At 34.4% G+C, this 19,826-nt stretch overlaps 1 protein-coding gene across 1 annotated transcript in view; it reads left to right on the plus strand.

Moving 5' to 3' along the window:
- LOC127878447 (cyclin-dependent kinase-like 5) overlaps positions 1-19,065 on the plus strand; it is a 41,069-nt gene extending 22,004 nt beyond the window's left edge. The window contains exons 6-15 of the mRNA XM_052424972.1: positions 3,569-3,689; positions 3,971-4,121; positions 4,560-4,749; positions 5,625-5,705; positions 7,876-8,048; positions 10,083-10,857; positions 12,532-12,684; positions 15,631-15,748; positions 17,642-17,842; positions 18,980-19,065. Coding sequence (XP_052280932.1) covers positions 3,569-3,689; positions 3,971-4,121; positions 4,560-4,749; positions 5,625-5,705; positions 7,876-8,048; positions 10,083-10,857; positions 12,532-12,684; positions 15,631-15,748; positions 17,642-17,842; positions 18,980-19,065 — 2,049 coding nt within the window. The remainder of the gene's footprint in view (positions 1-3,568; positions 3,690-3,970; positions 4,122-4,559; positions 4,750-5,624; positions 5,706-7,875; positions 8,049-10,082; positions 10,858-12,531; positions 12,685-15,630; positions 15,749-17,641; positions 17,843-18,979) is intronic.
- Positions 19,066-19,826: the final 761 nt, after the last annotated feature.

Below are 19,826 nucleotides of genomic sequence, written 5' to 3' on the forward strand. Positions count from 1 at the left end.
CAATGTTTCCTTAAAATTATGGGGAGCCCATAAATGTACAAAAGGTGCAATGGCAAACAAGCTGTAAAAAAGCCCCTTTACAATTCACCTTGATAATATATGGCTATAAACATGAAACAAAGATCTAGTTGAAGAATTATTGTTTTATTGTTGAGTTATGTTAATAAACAAAAGACCAACTTATTGATAAGTGTGTTAAAGTGAGTCTTTTAGCCTTGTTGCGGCTTTCAAATTATTTATAAAAAGACCAACTTAAACTCGCTTTAACCCACTTCTGTTTATAAAAAGACCCACTTCTGTTGTAAAAGACTCGCTTATGAAACAAAAAGACACACTTAAACACACATAAACCAACTCATAAATAAAAAGACTCACTTTTGACACATAAAAAACCAACTTCTTACAGCAAAAAAACTCGCTTTAACACACATCTACTTTAAAAAACCAACTTTAAACTCAGTTAAGCACAGTTTAGCTCACATAAAACTCGCTTTTATTAGCAAAAACCAACTTCCGCTCAGAAAAACTTAGAAAAAACACAGTTTTATGTTGGTTTAAGTGTGTTTTGGTATGAAAGTGGGTTAACTTTTTGCAAGGGAGAGTCTAAGCATTTCTCTGTTCAGTTTATTACCACATCAGAAGTTAGTACTTTAATTAATCAACTTCATTCAAACAAATCTGCTGGGGCTGATGGTATAGGACCCAGCATTATTAAACTTTGCAAAGATTTCATTATACAACCAATCACTGCTCTTATAAATAACTGTATATCACATGGAACTTTTCCCGACATGCTTAAAATTGCAAACGTAATACCTTTATATAAGGGTGGATTGGTAGAAGATCCCAATAATTATAGACCAATATCACTTTTACCTACTATATCTAAAATATTTGAAAAGCATATAGCTAAACAATTGCATATATATCTAGAATCTACAAGTCTATTAAACAAAACCCAGTCGGGTTTTCGCAAATATCATTCTTGTCAAACAGCATTGATTAATATAGTTGATTCATGGCTTAAACAAATTGATAATGGAAATCTGGTAGGTACAATTTTCTTGGATTTTAAAAAAGCATTTGATCTTGTGGACCATAGGGTTCTTTTACACAAATTAAAACTTTATCATTTTAATGATAGGTCATGCGACCTATTTTCTTCATATCTCCGCAATCGATTTCAGTTTATCAAAGCAGAAAACACTACCTCTACTTGTAAAAGCATCATTGCTGGTGTTCCCCAAGGATCTATTTTAGGACCTCTTCTATTTCTTATTTACGTTAATGATCTTTCGCTAGATCTTACATGTGATTCTGCAATGTATGCTGATGATACAACATTGCACACTGTGGGAACAAATATTCAAACACTTCAAAATAAGCTACAAACAAATCTTTCAATTGTAAATGATTGGTGCCAAACTAATAACATGATTATTAATCCACTAAAAACTACTTGTATGGTATTAGGGTCAAAACGGAAAGCTCAAAACATGACAGATCTAAAACTTAAAATTTCAGATACGGTGATCAAAACAGTAAATTGTCAAAAACTTCTTGGCCTTCATATTGACAATACTCTATCTTGGAAACTACACATTAACAGCGTTTGTTCAAAAATGTCATCACGAATGTTTCTTTTGCAAAAAATAAAACCATATTTAACCCTTGAAATGCGTAAGCTCTTCTATAATGGTTATATCTCACCTATATCCGACTACGCATGCGTTACCTGGGGTTCAGCGGCCAAAACGGAAATTGATAGAATAGTCAAAATACAAAAGCGTTGTGGTGCACATATTTTAAATAAAAAGTACAACACTAATTCAAAAACACTATTTAAAGATCTAAAATGGTTGACTTTCGAACAGCGTAATCACTATTTCATGTCAGTTATTGTATTTAAAGCATTTCACAATCAAACCCCAACATACATACGTGACCTTTTGACACCTTCACAAAATATTCACTATAACTTGCGATCTTGCGAAAAGGGGGATTTAAAGCTAGTGCGAATACCCAAAACAAACTATTTCAAACAATCGTTTGAATTTTCTAGCAAAACAATTTGGAATTCGTTACCCCAATCTATACGTCAAACAAACAATTTAATTACATTTAAGAAAAAATTAAAAGCTTATCTTTCTTCCACACTTTATGAAATAAACTGAACATGCTTCATGTTGTTTTAGTAAATAACATTAGTTTAATGTTTAAATACTGTTCTTGCATAAATGGTTATTGTAGTTTTATGTCTGTCATTTGTTTTTAATTATAATATATATCATTATATGTGTATGCATATATGATTCTTTATGTTTTGTTCTTATTGCTCAAGATGAAATATGATGTATTTGTTGTAAATTGTATCTTGTTAGAAGACCTTGTTGAAAATAAGAAATGTATTATATAAATTGCATATTATGGAATTTCATCTGATGTATTTCTTAACAAGTCTATCTTCTTTAAATAAAGATTTTATTATTATTATTATTATTATTATGAACTTTTTTTATGCTCCTGAAGGAGGGCATATAGTGATAGCACTGTCCGTCCGTCTGTCAGTCTTTCCGTCACACATTGCGTTTAGGTTTCGAAAAATGCTCATAACTTGGTATGCATGTGTATATGGACAAGGCCTTTCCATACCAACAAACATTTTGACCCCTGTTACCTTGACGTTGAACTTAGGGTCCGCCTTTAGGTTTTGAAATCAGTGTTTAGGTTTCGAAAAATGCTCATAACTTCTATGTCCCTTGAGATATAACCTCCATATTTGGTATGCATGTGTATATGGACAAGGCCTTCCATAACCACAAAAATTTTGACCCCTGTGACCTTGACCTTGAACTAAGGGTCTGCGTTTAGGTTTCAAAATCTGTGTTTAGGTTTCCAAAAATGGTCATAACTTCTATGTCGCTTGAGATATAACCTTCATATTTGGTATGCATGTGTATATGAACAAGACTTTTCCGTACGCACACAAATTTTGACCCCTGTGATCTTGACCTTTAATTTAGGGTCTGCATATAGGTTTCTAAATCTGCGTTTAGGTTTTGCAAAATGCTCATAACTTCTATGTCCCTTGAGATATAACCTTCATATATGGTATGCATGTGTATATGGACAAGGTCTTTCCATACGCACTCAAATTTTGACCCCTGTGACCTTGACCTTGAACTTAGGGTCCGCGTTTAGGTTTCGAAAAATGCTCATAACTTCTATCAAAGCGTTTATAGGGGGCATATGTCATCCTAAGACATCCTATGGTGACAGCTCTTGTCAATCACTCTATTGTATATGCAATTTTAATGATGATCAGCATCTTTCAATTTTGTGTATTGGGCCTTTACTTCATTCCCATACTTACATATTCTCAGTCTTCATTGTCAAATCAATAAAAATGTATGTATTATTTCATAGCATAACAATAGATTCAATGGCTTAGCATTGTAACTATTGTACTATTGTGTCTGATATGGAAACTTACTGCATTTGCATTCATTATATTCTTCCAATTTCGAGTAATTGAAGACATTTTTCTTATGAATTCTTCCGTTTATAGAACATGCTGGAACTACTGGAGGACATGGCTAGTGGAGTGCCACCAGAGAAAGTGCGATCCTACACCTACCAGTTGTGTAAGGCAATACACTGGTGCCATAGCAACGACATCATACACAGAGGTACGGGACACTACGTAGTCCTTGATAATTCAGTTAAAATCTAAATAAAGTTTTTTCCCATAGGAATGACATAGTTGAAATTTCAGTATAAATCTGACTTTAGTTCTAGTGATATAGGAATCCTTTGTAGTTAAGTGTAAATCTTATGTTCTGGGATCCTCTGTAGCTCAGTAAAAATAATGCAATTTGGTGTCATAGCAATTACTTCATAGATTTATGTAAGAAAAATAAGCAAGCCATTGTTAACCTTCATAATATTCCTATATATATTGTTATTTAAGATATCAAGCCTGAGAATTTGCTGATTAGCAGTGGAGATGTTCTGAAGCTCTGTGATTTTGGCTTTGCTCGCACCATCAACAATGGAATGAACGGCATGTACACGGACTATGTTGCGACACGGTGGTATCGCTCTCCGGAATTGCTGCTTGGGTACGCTCAGTAGTGTTTTAATTAAAAATATACATTAAAATATTGCCTTGGTTTCAAATTATTTATAAACGTAGAAATATTTGTATATTTTAAGTTTAAGTTTTTTTTAATTTCAAATGTCCCAACAAATCTTGTTTGTTATCTCTCACGTAAAGTCAGAATAAGTAGATATGATTAGTTACAGAAAACATATAATTTGGATGTGACCACAAACAATCTGTGACCTTTTCTGTATTCTGTTCTTTCTACAGTGTTTTGTAAGATGGTATCCTGTCTGTGGGGTTAAAAATAATTGTCATCTGAACATAATCTTTCAAGGCAGTCTGCAGATCAAATTGTCAGATTATGTGATTTCCAAAAACACGTTCCTTTTTCTAATTACTTTTTTTTCCAAAGAGTTTAAAAAAAACTTGTACACACAAACTTTTTTTTCCACAGTGCCCCCTACGGCAAGGCAGTAGACATCTGGTCTATCGGCTGCATTCTTGGAGAGCTTGCAGACGGTCAGCCCCTGTTCCCGGGCGAGAGTGAGATAGATCAGCTCTACGTCATCCAGAAGATTGTCGGACAATTGCCGCCCGATCAGATGAACATGTTCTATAACAACGCTCGATTCTCCGGGTTAAAGGTGTGTTCATTAGACAAATTTAGTAAAACATAAATATAACCACTTTTAGAGGGTGCATGATAAAACATATTTTCAAACTTCAAAATGATGATGTCAACCTGTGCTTGTGACTCTGTTGTTATCTTGGTTTGACCATGCATTGTATCACCCTCCATGAGATGTGATATTTTATTATGCCCCCGAAGGAGGGCATATAGTGATCGAACTGTCCGTCTTTCCGTCACACTTTGCGTTTAGGTTTCGAAAAATGCTCATAACTTCTATGTCGCTTCAGATAGCAACTTGATATTTTGCATGCATGTGTATCTCATGGAGCTGCACATTTTGAGTGGTGAAAGGTCAAGGTCAAAGGTAAAAAAATAAAAATCCAAGGGAAGTAATAAGCTTTAAAGGGAGATAATTTTCTGTACCTGCCAAATGATAAAAAAAATCAAAGTGGCGCAGTAGGTGGCATTGTGTTATTGACAAACACATCTCTTGTATTATCTTACCAGAATTGAATGCATTTTAGATGTTAAACCTTTTAATCAGATTTGAAATGTTTGGCTTTTTCCTTGACATATTGTTTTTGATGTGTTTTCTTTACATACAGAAATATGCTCAAATCTTTTTTTTACTGCTTAGAGGCTTCAACAGCTCTCATTTTCTGAGAGAAAGTATCAATATTTTGGGTATTTAGGGGGCAATGTTTGAAGTAGGAGAATGATAAAACGCTAGCTTTAAATTAATTTTAGAGGAAAATTGCATAATTTAAAAGCATTAGTCTGAGAAAATACTGCCTAATAACCTCTTCACCTTTAAAATGTAAAAAAAACACATAACAAACTGATAGTCCCTTTTTTGTAAACATTTAAAGTTCTATGTTATGTGTACAGTTTCCATCAGTGTCCAAGCCACAGACTATCGTGAAAAGATACCAGGGAATACTCAGTAGCGTCATGATAGACTTTATGGTGGTAAGTAACATAGCTCCAAATGCCTATTTATAGCCACATGGGTAGAGAAATCTTTGTCAGCTGATATCTCAGATAATATGATATGCCCTGTCTTTTAAGTTTTCAATAGACTTATGAGTAGGTAATTATAAAGTTTATTGAAAATTGAATAGGTGTCGAGTTACTGTTTGGCAAGATTGCAGTTAGTTTAAAGCATTCATGACGAAAAAACAAAACTCGTGTTCAACATTGAAGTCAAGATTTGAAAGGACATATCATTTACTTGAAGACTACCATGCACGCAAATCATAAAAAAATCATTGAAAATAAACAAAATAACCGTTTAATATGAAGATTGTCAAATATTCAGTGTTTATTGATCACTTGCGATGACAAGGTTAAAGTAAATACTCATGAAATTCTTGAATCGCACATAGTTTACCAGCATTTGGAATGTTTAGGTTATAGGCCTGAAGATTAATATGTATGGATCAGAAATTTACTTCCTAAATTTTGAAACCAGGTTAAATCATTTAACTGTAAATGAATTTGTATATCATTCTGGGATCAAGTTTAATTTTCGCTTTAAGTATACAAGACAAGATTACGGTATTTTGTTTGTTTTAATCTCTTTCTTTAATAAAAAAGCATGGCAAATTTTAATTTTAAGTATCCATAACCAAACTTTAAATAGTGACATAAAAAGGAGCTATTAGTTTGTAAATAAATGTCCTATTCTCAAACGTCTACCCCATTTAAACCTTGTCAACACTTTTTGATAGATGGCACACGCAAACATGTATTTTCTTGCGCATGCGCCCAACATTGTTTACATGGAAATCGATTTACCTTAGACTGGCTAATAAAAGATTCATATTTATATATTAGCATTCAATGTAACTAAGAAGACTTAAAATGCTGACATTTGGAACATCATTATAAAAAAGATGCTTCTTTAAGATAGTAACGTAATCGCAGAATTGCATGTCATAGATTTTATTGATATTCTGAATTATTATTTCCCTGGCATGTAGGATGTCAAAAGGCATATAGTGATTTTCTTGTCGATGAATATGTTAATCCATATGTACAAGGATAATCCAAAATGTCCTACAAATATTTATAACTTGCATGGATGTTATAAATCATCCTACTTCTTTTTGACTTTGACATTGATCTACTTTTGGGCTTAGACTCATTCAGGAGCTCTTAATGCTTGTTTAATCTGAAATGATGTCTTTCGTGTAAAGTCAATGCCCTGTCTACAAAGCATGTGCATTTAGATATGTGATTTCTCCTCAGTTCAAATAACTTCCACCGTTGGAATTAAAAAAACTAGCTTTACAAATAGTGCTCACCAGTGGACCTATATTAGATAAACATTTTAAAGCAGATTATGGTCTTTTCCACTCCTGCAGGGAGGGGGTGGGTATATAGGAGTCACTCTGCTGGTCCCAGTCTGTTAGTCTGTCTGTTTCATCACATAAAATACTTAAAGTGAGTAGAGCTAATAACTTCCACTTTCGTAAGTGTTTCAACAAAACTTTAAATATGTCATCACCATGAAGTTAAGTAGCTTATGTGATAAGAATCTTTATATCATCCCCAGTGATCAACGCATTGCTGAGTTATTTGCCCTAGAACATAGCTGACAAATCTGTGCGGGTGTATCAATCACATTTGCGACATAGCACTAGTATTAACTGAACTGTATTCCTGGAAAACTGGTCTTTAACTCTTTCAGTGCGGGAACCGAATTTTGAAGGCCTGTGCAAACAGTTTGGATCCAGATGAGACGCCACAAAACGTGGCGTCTCATCAAGATCCAAATTGTTTGCTATTCTGATAATATTCTTTGAAAAAAATCGAAGAAAATGCTAATTTTAGAAATTCAGCAGACGACATTTTAGCAGACGACAAATTTCCCAGCATGCAAAGGGTTAAGCATGTGTGTGAAGTGTGATCCCAGATAAGCCAGAGCAGGCAGCGCAGGCTTATCAGGAACAACACTTTCCGTCAATATTGGATTTTTATTAAGAAGGACTTTCTTTAAACAAAACATTTAAAATAAGCAGAAATTCTTGTCCCTCATTAGTTTGTGCGGACTGCTTTTCTGGGATGACACTTTACACACATGCATTAAGCCCAGTTTTTACAGAATGTGGCTTTATTGATTATGTCCTTTTTTCAGCAAACACTAAGGCTAGAGCCTACAGACAGGTTCACGATAGAGGATTGCCTGGACCACGTGTCCTTCCAGACAGAACGTCTTCTCAACCGGGGAAGCCAGGTGCCCATCAAGCACATCGACACTCATAACACCAGCAAGAAACGCAAGAGTGACATAAGTGATCACGTCAATAGGTTAGAACAGTCATTTTATGCCCTCCAACTGTTGGGTATTGGGTGATTTCCTTCAAACTGCTGTGCAATATTTATCTGCAAGTGATTGTAAAAAAAAGTATTTAAAAAATTGTTAATGGGTCTTACCTAAAGGGGGTAATCACATGATAGTCAAGATGGTGATGTCCATGCTGAGAAAGTTATTTTTTAACGTTTTATACCCTTTATTCCTTTTTTTTTATTTTTTAATGAAGCTCACTTTCCAGCCATATCAGTAAAACTGTGATTAGAGTTAAGAGTTTATTTTGTATTAAAGTTCGCTTTACTGCCCGCAAATTTACTTAGTGGAGCTTTAATTAGTTCATCCTGTATAGAAATTTTGCAGTTAGTAAAGTCAAAATATAGAGCAAATATTAATACAAAATAAATGCTAGTAATTGTCTTGCTGATATGGCTGGAAAGTGAGTGGCATTTACAAAAATAATACTAGTAATAAAGGGTTTATAATGGCGAAAAATACCTGGCTCGACATGGACGTCACAATCTTGACTATAATGTGATTACCCCCTCTTGGTCTTACCTACGTGCCAGACTTCCTCATGCATTGAAGGATTTTAAAATAACTTGGCCCAAATGTTTGACTATATGAGAGGCTATTATGTCCAATATATGCACCAGGCACTTTTAGGGTAAAGGTCATACACAAAGGTAAAAATACAACACATATTAAAATGGGGTATATATCACTGTTATTGATATCTTTAGTTCAATACCAACTGAGTTTTCCCTTATGTACTTAAGCTTTTATTTTTATGCTCCCCCCAAAAAAATTTGGGGGGAGCATATAGTCGCTGCTTCGTCCGTGCGTCCGTCTGTGTGTCCGTCAGTGCACAATTTTTGTCCGGGCTATTTCTCAGCAACTAATGACCGGAATTCAATTAAACTTTATGAGAAGCTTCACTACCAAGAGGAGATGTGCATATTATCAGCCGGTTCTGGTCGGATGATTTTTCACAGAGTTATGGCCCTTTGAAATTTTCCATTAACTGTACATATAGTGCAATTCTTGTCCGGGCTATTTCTCAGCAACTAATGACCGGAATTCGATTAAACCTTATGGGAAGCTTCACTACCAAGAGGAGATGTGCATATTATCAGCGGGTTCTGGTCAGATGATTTTTCACAGAGTTATGGCCATTTGAAATTTTCCATTAACTGTACATATAGTGCAATTCTTGTCCGGGCTATTTCTCAGCAACTAATGACCGGAATTCAATGAAACTTTATGGGAAGCTTCACTATCAAGAGGAGATGTGCATATTATCAGCCGGTTCTGGTCGGATGATTTTTCACAGAGTTATGGCCCTTTGAAATTTTCCATTGTACATATAGTGCAATTCTTGTCCGAGCTATTTCTCAGCAACTTATTACGGGAATTCAATGAAACTTTATGGGAAGCTTCACTACCAACAGGAGATGTGCATATTATCAGCCGGTTATGGTCGGATGATTTTTCACAGAGTTATGGCCCTTTGAAATTTTCCATTGTACATAAAGTGCAATTCTTGTCCGAGCTATTTCTCAGCAACTTATCACGGGAATTCAATGAAACTTTATGGAAAGCTTCACTACCAACAGGAGATGTGCATATTATCAGCCAGTTATGGTCGGATGATTTTTCACAGAGTAATGGCCCTTTGAAATTTTCTATAAACTGTTCATATAGTGCAATTCTTGTCCGGGCTATTTCTCCCCAACTACTGACTGGAAGCTTAACTACCTTGAGGAGATGCGCATGTTATTAGTGGGTTCTGGTTAGATGATTTATTTAGAGAGTTATGGCCCTTTGAAATTTTTAAGTTGCTAAACCATCCATCGTATTATTTTTTCCAAAGTTATGCCCCTCAAGACGTTTCCTTTTATCTGAATATATAGTGCAATTTTGTGACAAAAAAAAACTTTGGGGAGCATCACCCGTCTCCGACGGTTTCTTGTTTTAAATTAGAAATAAAAGTAATTAATTTTTAATAATCACATTTATTGTTTTGATTTCAGTGAAAATTTGAAGAATTTAACAGTACGGTCTGGCAAGACAAAAGCATTGTTGCCCGATCATAAAGAGGAAAAATTTGAAGAAAAGATGGATACCTCAGAAACGGAAAAAGAGATTATACACCCCACCTCTCAAAGCAAATACATTAAACAGGCAAAAAATGCAACATCAAAAGCAAATGCTGAAAAACAAGCGTTAAATGCAATAAGAGAGAAAATTGAACTGGAGCGAGTTAAAGAGGATAAATCGTCAGAAGAAGAAACTAGTCGCAAAGAAAGGACAAGAACACCTGCAAAATCAGGCAGTCGTAGATCACAGAAAAGTGCAAATAGAAACAATGTAAATAGTGATAATATGAATAATACTGACGATAAAACAGATGTGCGACAGGGAAAGTCTTATGTAGACCTGTCTGGAAGACAGGGTGTAGGGCAGTACAATTCAACGTTTTCGGACTTCCGTTCTGGATATGTAGGCGACAGCAAAAGTGACAATAATATGGATACGTTGGACAGTAATGGTGAAGTTCACGAAAATGATGTAGATATGGATAATACTACTCCTAGTGAGTCTAAATTCATTAAACGTAAGCATAGCTCTAAAACTGTGACAGATAACAAACCAAAGTTAGCTTCAAAATCCCCAGAACCTATTGTGCTTACGCCTCGCGATGCACCAAATGCTCGCACTAGCACGTATACTGTGAACTTGGAAGCGCCGAATCAGGAACAAGAAAATGGCCATAAACCCTCGGACAGTCCCCCAGAAAGGAAAAAGGTACTTATTTTATGTCAATTCAATCATTTTGGGGAATTCACATTTTTTTTTGCAAAAGATTTTCTTCAAAGGGTTGCTTGAATACATGTGTCAACTTGTTTCAGTTGATTATTGTACTAACAGTCTTAAATGTGAGCTGTTTGGCCAAGGTACCCAAATTGTTTTATTATTTCTTGAGATCGAGAAAAAGTTACAACAGGTATCAGTGTTGTGGCCAGTTAGTAAAAATGTGATTTTATTGTAAATTTTTCACAAATGTTGCAAAAAAAATTGTGCAGTTGTGATTTTTATAACTTATACAATGAGTGAGCAGAATCATTAATAAAGCACAACAAATATCAACTTTCTCTAAGTTAACAGAGTAGGAATACAACTTCTGTTTCAGATCTACTTTTCAATTTCCAAAAATTCAAAAATTCACAGAAAAATTTGATGCCAGAAGAGATCAGTTGGCTTTTGTAGGATTCTTAAAATCAATAGAGTTGTTTGCTGTTTCTTATTGGTTTTATACACAGAGTAACATGTTTTAATTGAAAAGAAATAATTTCAGTTCAATAAAGTTCATTTAAATTTTAGTTTGTGTTTCAAAAGTATTGAAAATGCCCCCTAAGTTTTCTAGAGCTGCGATACATTTGGCCCACCTTTTTTGATACCACGGCAGAACACTGCATTATGAAACCGAGAAGAGATCAAGTCCAATTCAAATTTTACCAGTGCAGGTTTCGCGGGCTTGTGGGCTTTTGCTTATTTTGTACTTAACCAGTAGATGCACATCCATTTCTCGGCTTCTCTGTTCGTCCATGCTTGTGTGACCATGGTTCTGCATTATATATCACAATTGCTCTGAGCTTAATGCATGTGAGAAAAGTGTCGTCCCAGATTACCCTGTGCAATTATCAGTCCTCTTCTTGTTTACTGTGACTGTCTATAGTTGCCATGGAAATTAAAGTTAAAATGCAAAAGAGCTGCTTTTTGCAGTTAACATCTCCCTCAATCTGTATACCTTTTGTGAATGATACAATGTTGTTAAGTATGATTAATGATTATTAAAAACCTTTGAGGACATGTAGCCATCAAATTATTACTCATATGGCATAAAACCAAATTGATGGCTTTGTTTTTCATCCTCATTTAGGTGCACTGTATCTTTTTATGCCCCCGGTAGGGTGGCATATAGCATTTGAACTGTCTGTCTGTCCGTCCGTCAGTCCTTTCGAAAACTAACATTGGCCATAACTTTTGCAATATTGAAGATAGCAACTTGATATTTGGCATGCATGTGTATCTCATGGAGCTGCACATTTTGAGTGGTGAAAGTTCAAAGTCATCCTTCAAGGTCAAAAGTAAAAAAATACAATCCAAGGGAAGTAATAAGCTTTAAAAGGGAGATAATTTCTAAACCTGCCAAATGATATATTGAAGTTTTATTTCAAAGCGGCGCAATAGGGGGCATTGTGTTTTTACAGGTCGGGCTACCGTAACCTCGTGAAGAGGCCAGTAGGACCTGTAAATAAACTCTGAAACACACACGGGGCATTGTGTTTCTGACAAACACATCTTGTTTTAAATTCTTTTGGGATACTTAAAATGCTCAAATTGTTTAATTTTGCCTAATATTAATTTTTTTATTTAAAACCATAACTTCCTTATAACTATTGTTTTGTGTACACACAGTTCTTGGACAAGACACTGCAAGACGAGTTGCAGCGTATCAAATCCAGCACTATGAGAGAGCGCCAGAAGAAGAACCAAGAGATCCAGCAGACGAGTCAGAAAGGGGACGTCTCAGTAGTCCGAACAATATCAGACCGGCTGTCCGATGCTAAGGTACAACTAATGTTTAACTTGGGTATTGTTGCTACAGCTGCAGATGTAAGATATGGTTCGAGAAAAGGCCTACTTACTGAGGCCAAAAAATCGTGTTTTTTGTTTTCAGCAATGTTCTCCCAAAAATAGAGATGATAAATGCAGTTGCATACCAAATGATCAACATAACATTTACTGAAATTAATTGGTCAAATTGTGAAAATCTATATTATTTACAGTGTCACATTTCTTGTTTTAATTTACAAATGTTAAGTTTTAAGTTAACCATACTGCATAACTAATACAGATATTCAACATAAAATAAAACTTTCAGGTCATGATATGAGCGTTGGCTGACAGAAAATGTAAATTGTAATATCAAAGCAGAAGAATAGCCAAGCGCTGTTTTGTTACAGGTCTTGTTTAAAAATCTGTTATGTATCTATTACAATTTTAAAAGAGTATTTGCGTAGGATTATAATAAACATGAATATTTGCCCAGATAAAACAAAGCTTTAAATTAGATATGCTGCTATTGACTTGAAAAAAGGTTTTAAGTATTATATGTGCTTATATAGGTATGTTCTTGTATTGAAAGTTTATGTCTCTACAATCTTAAATATTTTATTGTTTTCCATTTTGCATACACAAAACGTATGTTTGACCAACAAATCATCCATTCCTGATTAGCCTGAAATATTCCATACAGAACTCAAATACTGTTATCATCAAAGATAAAAATTTGTTTGTAACAAATATGGTAAACACTCCATTTATACTCTTATCTTTCTATTCTGTGCCTGAGAAAAAGATTAAAGCCAAGTGACTATAGTCGTAAACTGTTCCTCTTACATTAGTCCAAGCATGCTTCAAATAGATCTTATTCAGGAATGTGTTTTATTTCAATTACATTCGAGATCACACAACTGAAATCCATATAATTTATTGCAATTTTGTTTGCCAGTAATAATCCCACCAATAAGATCAACGCATCAATAAATTGTAATATAACAATAGCTGTAGATTTTTCTCTTCTGCATTTTGATATGATTAATACTGGATTTGTGACTCTTTCCACAGAATATTTATATTGCTGGCAAGGGGAAGGCTTATCAGTCCAAAGTATGTTGCACGTTATGTGTACGCTATATATAATGCTATAGTTGTCACTGTACCCAGATTTCCCGTTTATTATTGCGCTCCTAGGTATCATCAGAGTTTATCTAATAAAAGAATTAGGAAGTTGCTTATATAAACATAGACTAATTGATATTGTAGATGATCAAATTATTGAATTATATCACATAATTAAAAATAAAACTGTAAGCAACAAGCAATATCAATATATAATGTTTTTGCATGGAAAAAATATTCATTAAGAACTAATTTGATTTTCTTGGAAGGATGTTGGATACGCTGCCAGATTGTTTGCATGGTTTTCTTTTGCAATTAACAGTCTGTTCTTAATTACCTTTTAATTATTTTTTAACTCTAATTTAAGAAATAATGAAGTGTAAACACAAAAAAGGATTCAATTGTGTATGGTTTTATAGATAAACTCTGAATACAACATAGTCAGCTAGTAAATATTTGTATTGCATGTGTAGATGAGTTTTATCAATACAATCAATCAGTCAATTAATCAATTATTTATTTGAGTCAGGAAGAATATAATCAAGAATTATAATTTTCTTAGGCATAAGGCCAGTTCATCTAATCTGTTGGTCAGTTTATGATATATAGGATTTGTGTATGGATGCTGCCTGTAAGTGAAACAATACTTTTGAAAGCATTCCTATTTTAGCCCTTTCAATAAATTTTAAGTAGTAAATGCACTTCTGCAAAACATGCAAAGAATAACGAAGGTTAAAAACAAGTAAGGGAAAGATCTAGAGTCACCTTAGGAACAGGTTGCTGCTCAGAACACGCAAGGTGGAAAACCATACCAGTTGTGACATTTTCTATGAATTCAACTGATTGAGGGAATTTCATTGTTCCAAACATACTATGAAGGTTTTAAGCATAGTATTTTCATCATTTATTGAATATTTGAACAAATGAATTCAACAGGTTTTCATTTATTTTTTGACCAACTTATATGGAAAGGAGGGGGTAACCAAAAGGAGCAGGGTGCAGCCCATCTGCCATTTCTTGTTTCTTCTAGATCTTTCCCTGCTTTATTTATATTGTAATTTATTACAAAGAATATTTCATTGTACAGTAGTTTATTTAGTACAATTATTAGTAGATAAGATAATGGCAGTTTTGTTTTTGGTCCATTATTTCCCCTCCCCCCCCCCCCCCCCCCCCCCTTAAAGAAGCTGGCATGTTGCTTTGCACTTCTCTGGTGGTCATTCAGTTTGTAGACCATTTGGTTTCCGAAAGATATCCAGAGATTGGTCGAACATACAACCATGCAAATTAGACTGATGGTTACTTAAGAGGAAAAATAGAACATCTATAGGTCAAATGTGACGGTCAAAGAATGCTTTGATATATTATCGGGCAAATAGGTTAAGTGGTTACTTGAGTGGAAAGGAAGACATCTATCAGTCTGAGATCACAAGGTCCATGTTCAAGGGCAAAGGAACTTGAAATAAAAAAGATTTCGGCATGATATCTAGAGAAGACTTTGACCCACAATCATTGAAATCAGTTTGCTTATTACATGGGAGGAAAAAAAGACATATATTGACTTTCAGGTCAAAGAGTATGGGAACTGTTTTTCTAAGCCAATTTCTATTGATTACTTTCAACATAAGACAGGCTTTCAAAGCGTTGCTCAGTGAACATATTTGTATTCAACATGAACCTCTATAAACTGAGATTGGTCACTTCTCACAGAGCATTTGTGTGATTAATATTTTTATTCTTTAGTCTCGCATCTAGCAAAAAAATCTCTTGACCCGATGGCTAATTGTTAACACTTTTGAAATAATACATAGTACTGATTTCCAATTTTTGCAGTTGCAGAACGTCGATGTTGGGGTGAACAAATATCAGCGGGAGAGGACCGACAACTTTGGCAGCTTTAATTCTCAGGGGAACAAGGACCGAAGAGCCCCAAGCAGGGGTCAATTCTACGGTGAGAACCCTGTTATGGCATCGAATTGTATAACATTAACATAGATTATTATATATACATTTTATGACAAAAATCTCAGAAATTTATGAATAAGAAAAATGTTGACTTTTTATGAACCCTATTTTTAGAGGGACAATATAGATTAAGGTTTGTCTGTGCTTCCTTTTGTCAGCTTATTTTTGTGTCGAGCATTACTAAAAAAACATTTGCTGCTAGAGAGTTGAGACTTTAAGTCATATTGTACAGTATGTGAACGTGCTCACCATCATATTTTGGTTTGGATGTTGGACATAAGTGGATTTTTATCCCAAAAAGACTTTAACTTGTGCAGTGTGTAACTGAAAAGATAATCCAGCTTGTGAATTAGTGTGATATGTGCATAATATCTAAGGGTGTATGAATATACATATATTGGTACAATGGGGTATGTGCATTAAATATACGGATGAAACAATATATTGTTGTATTTATATGATGCAGTATCTAGTTTATATCTTGGGTTTTCATGGTATACATGTATATTGATATTATGGGGTAAATTTTAGGATGTAACGATATACGGTACTGGTACATTGGTATAATGCAATATCTGATCTCATGCTAAAAAATGGTGATAATTTTGTTTATTACATACTGGTATTAAACCATAGCATTATTTTGTTCTGTTTTGTTGCTTGTAATGTAGTTTTGCTCCCTTCGAAGAAGAGGGGGTATATTGTTTTGCTCATGTCGATCTGTCTGTCCGTCCACCAGATGGTTTTCGGTTGATAACTCAAGAACGCTTAGGCCTAGGATCATGAAACTTCATAGGTACATTGATCATGACTGTCAGATGACCCCTATTGATTTTCAGGTCACTAGGTCAAAGGTCAAGGTCACAGTGACTCAAAATAGTAAAATTGTTTCCGGATGATAACTCAAGAATGCTTTGGCCTAGGATCATGAAACTTCATAGGTACATTAATCATGACTGTCAGATGACCCCTATTGATTTTCAGGTCACTACTTCAAAGGTCAAGGTCACAGTGACTCGAAATAGTAAAATGGTTTCCAGATGATAACTCAAGAATGCTTATGCCTAGGATCATGAAACTTCATAGGAACATTGATCATGACTGGCAGATGACCCCTATTGATTTTCAGTTCACTAGGTGAAAGGTCAAGGTCACAGTGACTCGAAACAGTAAAATGGTTTCCGGATGATAACTCAAGAATGCTTACGCCTAGGATCATGAACACTTCATAGGTACATTGATCATGACTGGCAGTTGACCCCTATTGATTTTCAGGTCACTAGGTCAAAGGTCAAGGTCACAGTGACTCCAAACAGTAAAATGGTTTCTGGATGATAACTCAAGAATGCTTACGCCTAGGATCATGAACTTTATAGGAATATTGATCATGACTGGCAGATGGCCCCTATTGATTTTCAGGACACTAGGTCGAAGGTCAAGGTCACAGAGACAAAAAAACATATTCACACAATGGCTGCCACTACAAATGACAGCCCATATGGGGCATGCATATGTTTTACAAACAGCCCTTGTTTATTATTTCAACAATTATTATTCAGGTACGATTTTTTCCTCTTATCAGAATGGTTTGCACGTTGAATGCAAAATTGCTCAATAATAGTGAACTTAACGTTATTGGATCTCTTAAGAAGTGAAGGTTTTGGTAAACCTTATAAAAGTGGAAGGGTATTTTCATCCCCTGATATGTTTCTGAAATAACATCCTTGAACCTTATTTTTGTATAGTTTTTATTGAACTATTTATTACTGGATTCATGGTATATCACCATACATGTGAAAATCACTTCATGTATATCACAATATAAGCAAGTGTATTGTAAAGTCTCAAATCATATCAATATCCTTATGTCTGCAAGCAGCAGATGGACCCGGATCAATCGGGCGTGAGTCAAGCTTCTACAACTCCGATGGCTCCAGGCGCGTGTCTGTGGATGACAACAGAAAAAGTTCATATTGTTCCAATGCTGTGTGCTTGTTCACAAATAACAGTATCAACCACTTTCTGTGTTATAGCAGTGTGCTTATCACGTTAGCTCGTTGGCTAGGTTATTTCTCAGCAAGTAGACAGGCAGTGTGCATTCAATACAATCCTTTCTTTTTTGTATTTTTCTGTTTTTAACATAGCACAAAAAAACTAATTGATAGAAATTTTGCTGTTTAGCCAGTCAAATTCAGTTGTAAAATAACATAAGTGGAAGCATAACAGTTAGTGTTTCTGCTGTTTAGATTGTATACCTTTATAAATGGCTAGCAATTTTAATCTTGGTAGTTTCTGATCATTTGTAAGAAACAAATCAACAGATCGTTTCCACCACCACCCCCTCTTAAAATATTTAGGAGCAGTACTGACTTATATAAAATCTTCATTATGTTAAGAAATGCAAGATTTATATAAAGAAAAAAAGAATACCTAATAAAGGCTTTTAAATAGCAAATTTGAGATCTTATGGTTAATTTCATAGCCTTGTTTATCAAAGTTTATTAATTATTTAAACATTTTCACCTTTGACTACATTTAAGGGTGATTGTCTTGTATGAACACTGTGTTTAGGTTTTTGCTACAGTTTTGTAGAATATTTTTAAATTTGTGTAGATGGAAGCATGTTCCTTACATTCCTAATTTCTTTTGATTGTTGACAGATATGCAACCTTGTAAGAACCACGTTGTAAATTTTCATTAAATGAAATCAACTGTTGATCACATATCATAAGAAAATGGGTGTTTACTGCAGCTAGTGATTTTATTTGCAGACAACTTAAACACTTTTAAACCCTCAATACCCCTCCCAAGCAAGAATCTTGTGTGTCATCATCATTTCATTATCATCATCAGCAGCATCATAATTGTTGTGATCAGATCATCATCATCTTCTTCATCATAGTCTTATCATCAAAAGGCACAATTATCATCAACATAGACATCAACATCATTACCATCATTTTGTCTGTGTTATCTTCACATTATTATCATTATTGATCCTTTTTTCTACAACTTGCTTTCTACTATATGTGAGTTTAACTAAAATAATTTTCACTGACAATTAATTTTTCCTCCTCCTTTTCCTCTTTCTCCTCCTCCCAATGATCATCAGCATTTATCTTCTCCTCACATCACAGTGAAACTAACACAACTTTTAGTTTAACAATTAAGATTTCCTTTTTGCTGTTTTCCCTTTTTCTAATTCCCTTTCAACCAGGGTTTGTTTTAGATCATTTGCATTTCTTTGTTAGCAGAACGTCAGCAAGGGTCTGCAACCTCCAAGAATCAGATACAGGTAGCTAGAGTTGTGCCCCTTTACCATCTTTGCCTATTTTTTGCTGGCCTCTTTTACTTCTATCAAAACAGTTCAGCATTAAAATGTCTTGCATGTGCCAATTTAATGCAGTATACAGACACACTGTATTGTTCATATGGATTATGTTAACTGATTGATTGATGTGTAATTTAAGAACATTATATTAAAACTGTTGACAAAATAAAATTTTAATTCATAATTAAGTGAATTTGCTAAGAATTTCTGGATGAGAAAAAAAATATTTTGAAAATACAAGAAAATTTATAAAAGTTTTTCTTTGTCTCATTACAAATGTGCCAAATAGATGTTTGTTTATAAAGAACATCAGTCCTCAGTCCAGCATCAGAGATGTGACACACAGGCACGCAGATTGCATGAATTGCACGCATTGAAACACATGCACATTCTGGTATAGTACCACACATCATGTGGGGTTAGTTGCAACACCTTAGATTGTTGTGTTCACCTTATAGCATCACCTAGTTTGTTTGTTGTCCTTTTGCTTTTGTGTTTTGTTCTTTTCTGTCTTAAAATCTTAAAAAATAAAGTTCTCTTCTTTTTGAATATAGAGGGAGCAATTAAGGGTGATGGGCCAAACAATATTATTTGTGAAACATTTACAATTAGCAAAAAACTGTATTTGTTTAAGCCTCAAACACCCTTTCCGCTGTCCTATGACTTCTTATTTTAATTTAAAATTGTTTTATCCAATTTTTGAGTCCATAGTGAGCCAGAGTGTATTTGTCTT

The sequence above is a fragment of the Dreissena polymorpha genome, chromosome 4 (assembly GCF_020536995.1).
Source record: "Dreissena polymorpha isolate Duluth1 chromosome 4, UMN_Dpol_1.0, whole genome shotgun sequence".
NCBI classification, from domain to species: domain Eukaryota; kingdom Metazoa; phylum Mollusca; class Bivalvia; order Myida; family Dreissenidae; genus Dreissena; species Dreissena polymorpha.